Source organism: Neoarius graeffei, chromosome 24 (assembly GCF_027579695.1).
Source record: "Neoarius graeffei isolate fNeoGra1 chromosome 24, fNeoGra1.pri, whole genome shotgun sequence".
Classification (NCBI taxonomy): Eukaryota; Metazoa; Chordata; class Actinopteri; order Siluriformes; family Ariidae; genus Neoarius; species Neoarius graeffei.
Genome location: NC_083592.1, coordinates 15,382,093 through 15,395,013, shown reverse-complemented (window position 1 = coordinate 15,395,013; position 12,921 = coordinate 15,382,093). Strand labels below are relative to the sequence as shown.

Sequence of the window (12,921 nt, the reverse complement as noted above, 5' to 3'; positions counted from 1 at the left end):
CTTAATTGCTAGTGTTGGTGCAATCAGACTTGTTAGGTTGCCACTGATTCAGTATCACCTCCCCACCCCACCCCATTTAACTAACAGTAGGAATTGTGGTTTATGAAGGTTGTAAAGATTGATTTGATTTTCCTGTAAGGTGGTTATGGCGTGTTTACGCATGTTCTTGTGTTACGATGTAACGGAGTAGGTGACTAACTTGAAGGATTTTTGTAAGTTGACAAGAAGCTCAAACTTGACTTGAAAGCTTTGGCATATGTGATTTCATGAAATGCTTTGTAAATAACACTTCCATTCCAATGCTGCCTCTGTCAACCTGCATAAGAAAATGAAGCCATAGTCTCCAAAGTCTCCTTGTTCACTTTCAATGGAACACAAAGTGAATAAACCCAATAAAATCTTGGAAAAAAAAAACAACTCTGCCTCCTTGGGTTTTTTTTTTTTGGTACAATACTTCTGTTTATTTTGCTTTCTGTATTAAATGGACTACTGTGGCATAGATTTTAAGGAGGAAGCGCTGTGGTTGCATTAATTAGTTGCAGTTGTCATTTGCTTCTAACTTGTTAGATTTGGGAACTGCGTCTGAAAGTGACTCCGTTTAAACAGAGTCACTTTGCTCATATGACGTTTGCGTCATAGACCAAGCTGAGGTTTCAAACTCATACTGAGGCAACTTCCTGCTCTTGAATTAAACGGTGAGAAGTTTTTGAAGAGGTACAAACCATTCGAGCTGGAAAGGGCTGCCAACCCAACATCAGGTATTTATGCTCAGTACGTGTATTTAGACAATTTTATAATCTATTGCATAATCTATCATGGTAAGATCACTGGTTTTGATAGATGGAAATGATTCATGTGTATAAAGTATACAAAAGTACTTGAAGTAAGAAAGATGTCATTCTATCAGGCAGGAACTTTGTACGAAAGACTAAGGCTGTGACGTTTTTCTTACATTTTTATCTAAAGGCATATTCACAGTTTGAAAGAAGAAACTTGACTGATGTATATGATACTCATTTAAAGGAAGTCTGTAATACATGCTAAGAACACGTGGCGTAGCGCAACAGTATTGTGGTTAAATACTCCTCATCCAAAGAGGGGAAAAAAAATGTAACAACTGAGGGGTTTTTTTTGTTTGTTTTTTTTAGTGTCAGTTTTGAAGAGATCACCTGACAGAAATGTCATGAGTAGTGTGTAATGCACTCATTCTCCAAGTTATGCCTTTTTGCTTTGCTCTACAGCTAATAGTCATGACGAACAAGTTCAAGTTGGGGTTGTTTCTTTTTCTTCTGGCCGTGAGCAGCTTGGTCTCTGGCAGACGTTTACTTGCTGTAGAAGAGAGGGATCTACAAAATACAACAGTCTCCAACTCCACATCACAATATAACAATGAAACTGATCTTCAACCTACCGGTGGACCTCCACAGATCACAGGGATTAGAGAACAAATGTCTTCTGCACCAGTCCAGAATACCTCAGAAACAACCCACAGCCAACCTTCACAGGGAAACGGAACTGATGGAAACCTAGGAACTGAAACGAGCAGTACCACACACCAGTGGAAAGGTAATGAAAGTTCAGCAGGTACTGAAAGTCCTCTGCAAACGCCATTTCCTGATAGAAATGGCAGCTCGGACCCCACACTGCCAAGCTCTGCTCCCATGTTTTCTACTTCAGTTGGACCTAGAAATGGAGCGAATGCAACAAATTTTGTCCCTACTGTGGTGACAACACTTCATAAGGGCACAGATGGACCTCCCAGATCAAGAACAACACTCAAGCCAATGCTTTCATCAACCACAGAAATAAGGACCACTCAGAATCCTGTGCCAACTAAGCCACATAGCACCCAAAAATCAACCACCAAAGCTTGTCCTACAACTGAACCAAAAACAGAGGGTCTCGTAGGCACGTGCCTCATTGCCATCGCCAGTTTGGCTGCTTTAGCAATCATCTTCATCATGACCACCATCATCTTGGCCACAAAGTTGGCAGGCAGCAGATACAGGCACAGAGCGAGCCTGCTTCACGACACGGAGATGGTCTGCATATCTGCTCTCTTGAATGATTCCGATCATCCCATTCCCACACCAAAGCACCCTAAAAGCAATGGCGCACTGATCCCAATCACTGAGGATGAAGACGGTGATGATCTCACCCTCAACAGTTTCCTGCCTGATACCGAAGGTGTGGCATAGATGTCTATAAAGATCAAAACAACCAAGCGTTTGCATTGAAAATGAAGATGGGGTTGACCTTGCCCCCTCACTTCTTCCTTCCTGATGTGGAGTGTGTGGTGAAGCCATTACCACTGGCTCTTTTGTTTTAATCAAGCTTTTCCATGTTGCTGTTAAACAAGACTGAAGAACTTCATAATCATCAGAAAACCAGAGACTTGCAGAACTTTATTCGATCATTTCTAGAATACTGAATGTACAGAACAAACTGAGAAATGCCTGCACTTGGTCTACACCAAACTTGTCAAATGCTGATGCCGAAATAGATTGGTTTCCTCTGGAGGCCCAAGAGAAGCTGGTTGTCAGCAGAGAGGGTAATATTTGTGTTTATTGGTGTTGCATAGGAAGTGCATGACGAGAGGAAGTGTTTTTAAATATATGGTAGTTGTGTGTCTGTGTGGCAAAAGGGCTGCCTAGTGACAGCAACCATGAAATGTGGCCTTCATTCAATTCAAAACGCATCAGGATGTCTTATTTCAGAAGCATTGCGTAGTATTTCAACACATTTCATGATTTCATAAGCACCCTGTCGCATGCCTATTTATACATGTAGCGCAAAGGAACTGCTTTTCACGTTTCCCAGTTTATTATGGTTTCAAAGGCTGTATGTAAAAGGCTGAAATATATCATTTACCGTCTTTTGTGTGTTGTAATCGACTAGATTTTTAAAATCACAAGTCAGTTGACTCATGTATTTTGGATGGTTGTGTTCCCGTTTCCAGTCACCCATTTCATGATTCATAAGTTCCAAATAATGGATCTGATGCTGGTTTGAGTGAGCAACATCTTTCTGAAATTTCTCTTTGTGATGCGCATCAGAACTAGTCTCATACTGGACTCGACATAAAATTTGCACGAACATCTGCACAGCGGTCAGATACTAAGCTTACAGGAGAGAAAAGAACAATTACTACTAGTCATCAGCATGGCTTGTTCTGCAGTGCTGCATAATGCGTTTGCCATTTTTGTTCATTCATTTATCTTTCATTGTGGTTAGCATTGTGTTTTTTAGGTAGTGTTGTAGTCAAGACCACCTACACCAAGTCATGACAGTGTATCAAGCTCAAAACCAAGACTTTCAGAGGTTGAGATCAAGTCAAGACCAAAACCAAAGTGTATGAAGGCTAAGGCAGAGCAAGACCAAGTCAAGACCAGGACCAAGCCAGTGGGTGTGAAGGGGGGTAGGAAGGATGATGGCTGTTAACAGGAAGAAAAATTTTTAAATTAGCAAGGGGTCATGTTATTTGTTGCATTTGAAGCAGGAAATTTTACATCCAATCACATTGTTAATGTTAACAAATAACTTGGCTAATGTGTCGGCAATTTAGTGATATCCCCGCAGTTGTGGCTTTGACCGGTCTTTAAATAAAATCCTGAGTCCTCTATGGCCGAGACCAAGACAAGACCGAGTAAAAACATGGTCGAGACGGGGACCTTCAAAAAGTGGTCTTGAGACGAAGGCTGATCTCAAGTTTACGTCACTTATTTTATGTTTTGGTTACTAGAACTAACTTGCCATGTGGTACAATCAAAAGCAATACACTATCGGGGGGTGGGGGGACTTTCCTTCCTTCCTTCCTTCCTTCCTTCCTTCCTGCAGGACTGACTCCATCCATCCATCCATCCATCCATCCATAACTGCTTATCCTGTGCAGGGTTGCGGGCAAGCTGGAGCCTATCCCAGCTGACTATGGGCGAGAGGCAGGGTAGACCCTGGACAAGTCGCAAGGTGTGACTGACAATGTGTCAGCCCTACGGACACATTTTTATGTGTCCGTAGGGCTGACATGTAGAGACACAACCATTCACACTCTCATTCACACCTACGGTCAATTTAGAGCCACCAATTAGCCTAACCTGCATGTCTTTGGACTGTGTGGGGGGGGGAAACGGAGCACCCAGAGGAAACCCACACAGACATGGGGAGAACATGCAAACTCCACACAGAAAGGCCCCCGTTGGCCACTGGGCTTGAACCCAGAATCTTCTTGCTGTGAGGTGCCAGTGCTAACCACTACCGTGTAACCTCCTGCAAAACTAAATAGTCAGAATTTCTTCAGGATCCAACTCGAGTGCGATTAAAGAAATAGTCCCATGCACAGGAGCAGGAGACTTTGCTAATCCATTCCTTTGGGCTGCATCTTTGCACCATCAGCCTCATTTCATACAAATGACTGGTGTATCTAATAACAGCTACTCTTGCCTTATACATTAATTTCCTTTTACTAAATGCTTTATCCTCGTCCACCAGCCCGTCACAAAGTGTCTCCGATACTCATTTACATTTGAGGGCAATTTAAAGTAGCCAGTCCATCTAGTGGTGTGTTTTTCTGAAGGTTGGAGGAAACCCACACACGTTTCAAACAAAACTCTGAGCTCAGGATCGAACCGGAGACCTTTGGATCTGTGAAATGGTTTCTGATTTATTGCTATATCTACAGTATATTTGTTAATATGTTCCTGGGATCTTTGAAAAGTGTATTTAAACATGCACAGTAGTAATCAGGGCTTCCTCTGGCACTAAAGTTGTTTTAAAAGAATTCCAGTACAGTTGGTCATCTTATTGCAACAGTGGTATAAAGGTTATAGTATTAAATCTATTCTATTAAAGTGTATAGTGAGTTAATATTTTTATTTCTTTATATGTATTGAATGTTCAGAATGTTTGGTTGTAATGTAACCATGTTCTAATTTACTCCCATGGAAGCTGGTGTGGGTTTTTTTTAGATTTATTGCTGTTGCTTTATATTTTATTATAGCAGACAAAATGTCATGGTGGCATTGAGCATAAATTAAAGTTTTAGCCTTTTTACAGAGTCAGATATTTTGGGGTGGGTTTTGTGTGTGTGTGTAATACTTGATATAAAGGTGAGGTGAGAGCTCTGGGCATAAGAGTTCGAGTTTCTCAGTGTCTAAATGGATGTGCTCTTGGGGTCCCTGATTAAAACCATCAAGAACATTTAACTGCTCATCTGACAGATAAATAAATATCATTTAAAGTAAGACATGTCCAAGAAATGCCATGATTTAATAATAGATTTGTGTGAGACAGAATCACCTTCCATCTCCTGTACATTTTATTTATATATGTAATATAAAAATAACAAACTTTTGTTATAGATTTCTATTTTATGACTTTTACATTATCGAGTCAGTATAAAAACATTTTAGAGTTCCAAACAGGCAGCACGGTGGTGTAGTGGATAGCGCTGTCGCCTCACAGCAAGAAGGTCCGGGTTCAAGCCCCGTGGCCGGCGAGGGCCTTTCTGTGCGGAGTTTGCATGTTCTCCGCATGGGTTTCCTCCGGGTGCTCCGGTTTCCCCCACAGTCCAAAGACATGCAGGTTAGGTTAACTGGTGACTCTAAATTGACCGTAGGTGTGAATGTGAGTGTGAATGGTTGTCTGTGTCTATGTGTCAGCCCTGTGATGACCTGGCGACTTGTCCAGGGTGTACCCCGCCTTTCGCCCGTAGTCAGCTGGGATAGGCTCCAGCTTGCCTGCGACCCTGTAGAACAGGATCAAGCGGCTAGAGATGATGAGATGAGGAAAAAATGTTTGTATCTGAGCAGCATGTTCCAGAAGAGTCCAGTTTTCAGACTGAAAAAGAAAACATAATGAAGGCTACTGGGTTTTGGTTCAAAATTAAGACGAGAGTGTGACAAAGTGTCCAGAAGAACTGTGGCTGGTTCTGCAAGATGCTTAGTAAAACCTACAGCTCATTGTACCTGAGACTACTGGGTTGTTTTTTTTTTTTTTGGGGGGGGGGGGTTTAAAGCAAAAGGTTGTCTTACACCAAATATTGACTGTTTCATTTTTGTTTATAGTATGTTTTTTTTAATGTTGAAACATTTCATTTCATTATTTTTAAGCCGTTTTGGTCTACAGCATTTCTTTCCGTCTGCCTAGGACTTTTGCACAGTGTTGTAGATACAGTAGATAATATATAGTCTCCTATAAGCTCTGCAGTAGGCCTGGAGGTTTATTTTAAAACTGGTGCGCACACAAACTGTGTATGTGTGTGTGTTTGTGGCCAAGAGGCTGTAATCACAAAGGCCTGATGAGAGAGAACAGAAACCAGGTTCAGGAATAAGAGCTGCACCCAGCGCCCACAGAGCCTCACCCATGGGAGGTGCTCAAAACATCAGACTTCAAACAGAGCCTTCAGCAAGTGGCCTAAAAGATCTGAAATACTTAAAAATAATAATAATAATAAAATTAAATTAAAAAATCTTATTATTCAGGATTACGGTTTAAGCTTGGAGATGTATATATTTATATCAAGTGCATATGCTGCATTCTATATCTAGATCAGACAATGAGATATACATATGCCAAGTTAAAAAAAAAGTTAAATGTATTTGCATTAAAGTTATTTAAGGTGTTCATGTGCTTCTTGTAGGATGTTAAATTATAAACTCATGATCTGAAAGTGAATCAAGAGTCGAGTGCACAAGTTAGGATTGAATCACCTGGAGTATAAGTGTCATGTTCAAGAACTGAATACGCTTTTATTGTGCGTTTAGCGTGTGTTCAGAAAGAAAGAAAGCACAACTTTGTTCATCACACACTTGTGAAATTTCCTCTCTGCATTTAACCCCTCTGAAGCAGTGAGCACACACAAATACCCAGAGCAGTGGGCAGCCATGCTAACAGTGCCTGGGGAGCAGTCGGGAGTTTGGTGCCTCGCTCAAGGGCACCTCAGCCCAAGGCCGTCCCATATTAACCTAACCGCATGTCTTTGAACTGTGGAGGAAACCCACGCAGACATGGGGAGAACATGCAAACTCCACACAGAAAGGCCCTCGCCGGCCGCTGGGTTCGAACCCAGAACCTTCTTGCTGTGAGGCAACCGTGCTAACCACTTACACCACCGTGCCGTGCAGCCCAAATAATTACTCCTCATTATGTATTGATTAATTGATCAGTTAATTGTTAAATTTTCTACAACAGCAGCTGTGCTTATTCTAGAACGTTATCATTTCCACAGTAACAGCTAATCACAGGGACTTGCAGATGCTTCACTTAAATGTTTAAAAGTATTTCTGGATGCAGTCTCTAGGATCATCGGTAAAGCTACTGGATAATGAAGATTTTTTTTTGCCACAGGAAAGTCTACAGGTGTTGCTTTTGCGGTTTCTCAGAACAAGGCTACTTTTTCTTGTACTTGGTAAGGTCTTCACGTTTAGTCTGCTTGCTCGCAATCTAGTTTTAATGAACTTAGGAGGCGTCTCCAAGAACTCCTCACCTTGGCTGGCACCTTATAGTAGTGGTGGGGTTTGCGTGTCTCCATGACCCTTGGAGCTATGCCGGTTGGGACTGAGGTCCCTGGTAGGTCCAACCTTGCCCGATTGGTCGACACGTAGAGATCAGATGAAGATCAGCCAACTTTTTCCCCAGGTTCAGGGTTGTGCACCGGGCTAGCTCCCCTGTCATGCGTCTACAGTTTGCTTTCCATTGCCATCGTGCCACAAGTGAAGTAATCTCCTCTCTCCTTCTATGGCGCCCTTCTGGCAAAGTTGTATCCAGAAAGTTAACATACCCAGACACCATTGCCAGAGACTCGGGCATTGATATTGAAGACCTGGGTTCGGTGATCCAGGACTGCTGTGTCTGGAGAGAGTTAGTCATGGGAATCTTGCCCACACCCGTGGTCGAAGGATGATGATGATGTCATGTAAAAATTCATATTGGCTACTGAAATTCGCTGAAACTCACCGCTTTCCCCCACTTCTTATTCACTTAAAATATCTTGAATATGGTCACGTGTGGGCGGCACGGTGGTGTAGTGGTTAGCGCTGTCGCCTCACAGCAAGAAGGTCCTGGGTTCGAGCCCCGGGGCCGGCGAGGGCCTTTCTGTGTGGAGTTTGCATGTTCTCCCCGTGTCCGCGTGGGTTTCCTCCGGGTGCTCCGGTTTCCCCCACAGTCCAAAGACATGCAGGTTAGGTTAACTGGTGACTCTAAATTGACCGTAGGTGTGAATGTGAGTGTGAATGATTCTGTGTCTGTGTCAGCCCTGTGATGACCTGGCGACTTGTCCAGGGTGTACCCCGCCTTTCGCCCGTAGTCAGCTGGGATAGGCTCCAGCTCGCCTGCGACCCTGTAGAAGGATAAAGCGGCTAGAGATAATGAGATGAGATGGTCATGTGTCTAGTATTTCCCAGGATAAGCTTGGAAGGTACCAAATATAAGATTATTAAACCTATGTCTAGACATTTTTATTGATTTCTTGAAGCATGAAGTCTTGTTCTGTTGATGGATAGAATTTTATTTTTCAAGTTTAGAAGAAGAAGCCTTTATTTATCACAAGTACACTCAAGCACAGTGATATTTAACCTCTGCATTTAACCCATCCGAAGCAGTGAACACACACATGCACGTAAGTGAGCAATGAGCACGTGCGCACACATACCCAGAGCAGTGAGCAGCTATGCTACAGTGCCCAGAGAGCAGTTGGGGGTTAAGTGCCTTGCTCAAGGGCACTTCAGCTATGATACAGAGGGAGGGGTAAGTGCTCTTCATTTACTCAACTCCACTCACAACTTCCCACCGGTCCCAGAAGTCAAACCAGCGACCCTTTGGGCCCAAAGGCTGCTTCTCTAACCTTCAGGCCACGGCTGCCCTCATGCACGATTAGTAAAATCATCTAAACACTTGCTGAATAATCTCATGTTTATAGTCATCTGAGTAAGAAGAATTAAGTCAATTTGTCCATATTCAAGATATTTTCATTTCCTAGAACAGCACACCCCCAAATGTTTTCCTACTTACTTATCTCATTATCTCTAGCTGCTTTATCCTTCTACAGGGTCGCAGGCAAGCTGGAGCCTATCCCAGCTGACTACAGGCGAAAGGCGGGGTACACCCTGGACAAGTCGCCAGGTCATCACAGGGCTGACACAGAGACACAGACAACCATTCACACTCACATTCACACCTACGGTCAATTTAGCGTCACCAGTTCACCTAACCTGCATGTCTTTGGACTGTGGGGGAAACCGGAGCACCCAGAGGAAACCCACGCGGACACGGGGAGAACATGCAAACTCCGCACAGAAAGGCCCTCGCTGGCCACGGGGCTCAAACCCGGACCTTCTTGCTGTGAGGCGACAACGCTAACCACTACACCACCCTACTTTCTTAGTTCATGGTTAAATAAGTTTAGCATGCATTTAGTAAAAGTAAAATTTAGCATTCAAAATCAACGTTCACTGTGTATAATGGGATGGGTTTCGCATTCCTCTGAAACAAACAGATGTGTGTGCACATTTGTGAAAAAGCACAATACAACCCCAAATCAGATAAAGTTGGGACCGTTTGTTCAAATTGAAATTAAACCTGAAAACAATGACTTGTAAATAATCTTTGACCTGTACTGCACTTTGAACAATACAACAGCACATTAATTCATGTTTTACTTCATGAATTGTATTGTTTTTTCAAAATAAACACATTGAAAGAAAAATTGGGACAGTAAGGCATTTACCACTTTATAATATTCCCATTCCTTCTCACAACACTTAAAAGATGTTTAGAGACTGAAGACACCAAGTGATGAAACATTTCAGGTGTTATTTTGTCCCATTCTTCCTGCAAACAGGTCTTAAAGTGTGCAACAGTATGGGGTCATCATTGTCATATTTTTCATTCCTAAATTCTCCACACATTCTCTATTGGGGACAGAGGGGACAGGCACCCTCTTCTTCCTCAGCCATGCCTTTGTAATGTGTGCAGAATGTGGTTTTGCATTGTCTTGTTGAAATCTCCCTGGAAAAGATGTCGTCTTGAAGGCAGCATATGTTGCTCCAAAACCTCAATGTACTTTTCTGCATTAATGCTCCATCACAGACAGAACTGTAAGTTACCTTTGCCAAGGGCACTGACACAACCCCATACCATCACATACCTTGGCTTTTGGACTTTTTGCTGGTAATAGTCTGGACGGTCCTTTCATGGGGAAGCCATGGCCTAATGGTTAGAGAAGCAGCTTTGCGACCAAAAGGTTGCTGGTTTGATTCCCTGGACCAGAAGGAATGGCTGAAATGCCCTTGAGCATGGTATCTAACCCCCAACTGCTGCTCTGGCTGTGCTGTATGTTCCTCTGGATAAGAGTGTCTGCTAAATGCCATTAATGTAATATAATATTTGGGTCAGAGCGCACAGCATCCATTTCTTTAACAAAGCAAAAAAACTCTGGAATAATGATTTATCTGATCACAATACATGTTACACGTTTCCACTGTTTGATGGTCCATCCCATATGCCTCTGCGCCCAGAGAAGTGGACGGTGCTTCTGGACACAGTTAACATAAGGCTTCCTTTTTGCACAGTAAAGTTTTAATTGGCATTTGTGGATGTAACTCTGCATTGTAGTGCTTCACAAAGATTTGCCAAAGTAATCCCAAGCCCATATGGTTATATCAGCTCTAGATCAAATCAAATCAAGTTTATTTGTATAGCGCTTTTAACAATAAACATTGTCGCAAAGCAGCTTTACAGAATTTGAACGACTTAAAACATGAGCTAATTTTATCCCTAATCTATCCCCAATGAGCAAGCCTGTGGCGACGGTGGCAAGGAAAAACTCCCTCAGATGACATGAGGAAGAAACCTCAAGAGGAACCAGACTCAAAAGGGAACCCATCCTCATTTGGGCAACAACAGACAGCCTGACTATAATATTAACAGTTTTAACAGGTATAACTCTCAACTGTCCTCATGGGGCCGTCCTTCACAGGAGCGGTGTGATAAAACTCCGACCAGACACAGGGCACCAGGATGGATCAAGCAGGTCCAAGGGGCAGAAGAGGCCAGCATCTCAATCCCAGGATCAACATGTAACTCAGAGGGACAGATTGGGGGGGAGAGAGAGAGAAAGAAAACACAGGTTGTTAGGTATGCCCTAAAAATGACAAGTATTAAATCTGTGTGGTAGGCTCGCAGAGACGAGAGTCTTTACATCAGGCATAACACACAACAATGGCATGTTAATATGGTAAAAAATATCATGACCTGCTCTGGCTGGATGCTTGATTGGGTGATGGGAGCACACTCCTCAGCAATGATGAGATGCAGATGGGACCCTTAGGGCTGGCCAAGACAATTCAGTTACATTTCACCGGGTCTAGGACATGCGACAGAATGTCTGACGGCCGATTCCCTGCAGGCTACGATAGCCAGTCGAGGTCTCCACCAAAAGATTTCCTGTTGACTCCATGTAACTCAGAGGGACAGATTTGGGGTGGGGGGGAGGGAAAGAAAACACAGGTTGTTAGGTTTGCCCAATGTGACCTGAATAAGTAGGAGCAGTATACATATTGCACCGAGTACAAGCAGGGACTCCGGCAACTAACTATGACAGCATAACTAAAAGGAGAGAACCAGAAGGTAACACAGGCATGAGGGAGCCCCGGGACATAAAGCAGCCAGCCACTACACCGTCAACAAACTCGAGTGAGCAAGCGAGTGGGGACTGACAGCATCCATACATCCCAGTTTACCAAAACACTCTATGTCTGAGGACCCTCCAGATCTACTCCTTTACCTCATAAACACCATTAACAAAAGGCTTGACTAAACAGATATGTTTTCAGCCTAGACTTAAATGCTGAGACTGTGTCTGATTCCCGAACATTACTTGGAAGGCTGTTCCATAACTGTGGGGCTTTGTAAGAAAAGGCTCTGCCCCTGATGTAGCCTTGACTATACGAGGTACCAGCAGATAGCCTGCACCTTTTGATCTAAGTAGGCGTGGCGGGTTATAGAGGAGCAGAAGTTCACTCAGGTACTGTGGTGCGAGACCATTTAGTGCTTTAAAGGTCAATAGTAGTATTTTATAATCAATACGAAATTTGATTGGGAGCCAATGCAGTGTGGATAAGACAGGCGTGATGTGGTCATATTTTCTAGTTCTAGTAAGGACTCTTGCTGCTGCATTTTGAACTAACTGGAGCTTGTTTATGCACTTATTGGAACATCCAGACAGTAAGGCATTACAATAATCCAACCTGGAGGTAACGAAAGCATGGACTAATTTTTCTGCATCATGCAATGACATTAAATTTCTTATCTTTGCAATATTTCTGAGATGAAAGAAAGCTATCCGGGTAATGTTATCAATGTGAGTTTCGAATGAAAGACTGGGGTCAATAATCACTCCGAGGTCTTTTACTGCTGCACGTGAAGAAACAGAAAGGCCATCCAGAGTCACTGTGTAATCAGAAAACTTACTTCTAGCTGCATGTGGTCCTAGCACAAGTACTTCAGTCTTGTCAGAGTTAAGCAGAAGGAAATGAATAAGCATCCAGTGTCTAATGTCCTTAACACATTCCTCAATTCTATTAAGCTGGTGTCTCTCATCAGGTTTTGCAGAGACATACAACTGTGTGTCATCAGCATAACAGTGGAAACTAATACAATGTTTACGAATAATATCGCCCAGAGGTAACATATATAGAGAAAAAAGCAGTGGACCCAAGACAGAACCTTGTGGAACACCAAACTTTACCTCGGTACGTCTAGAAATATCACCATTTATATCAACATACTGATAACGATCAGTTAGATAAGACCTGAGCCAGGAGAGGGCCATTCCCTTAACTCCCACAACATTTTCTAGTCTATCCAGAAGAATGGAATGATCAATGGTATCAAATGCTGCACTAAGGTCAAGCAACACAAGTAGCG

General features: G+C 42.9%; 1 protein-coding gene across 2 annotated transcripts; it reads left to right on the top strand.

Moving 5' to 3' along the window:
- The first annotated feature begins 499 nt into the window (after positions 1-499).
- selplg (selectin P ligand) lies at positions 500-5,268 on the top strand. 2 transcript variants are annotated; one of them, XM_060906781.1, is made up of 2 exons: positions 500-771; positions 1,242-5,268. In XM_060906781.1, the coding sequence occupies exon 2, from the start codon at positions 1,251-1,253 to the stop codon at positions 2,196-2,198; it is 948 nt and encodes a 315-aa protein (XP_060762764.1). In that variant the 5' UTR covers positions 500-771; positions 1,242-1,250; the 3' UTR covers positions 2,199-5,268. The 2 variants fall into 2 exon arrangements, with proteins under 2 accessions (XP_060762764.1, XP_060762763.1); XM_060906780.1 differs by having other exon boundaries at positions 500-758; positions 1,242-5,267.
- Positions 5,269-12,921: the final 7,653 nt, after the last annotated feature.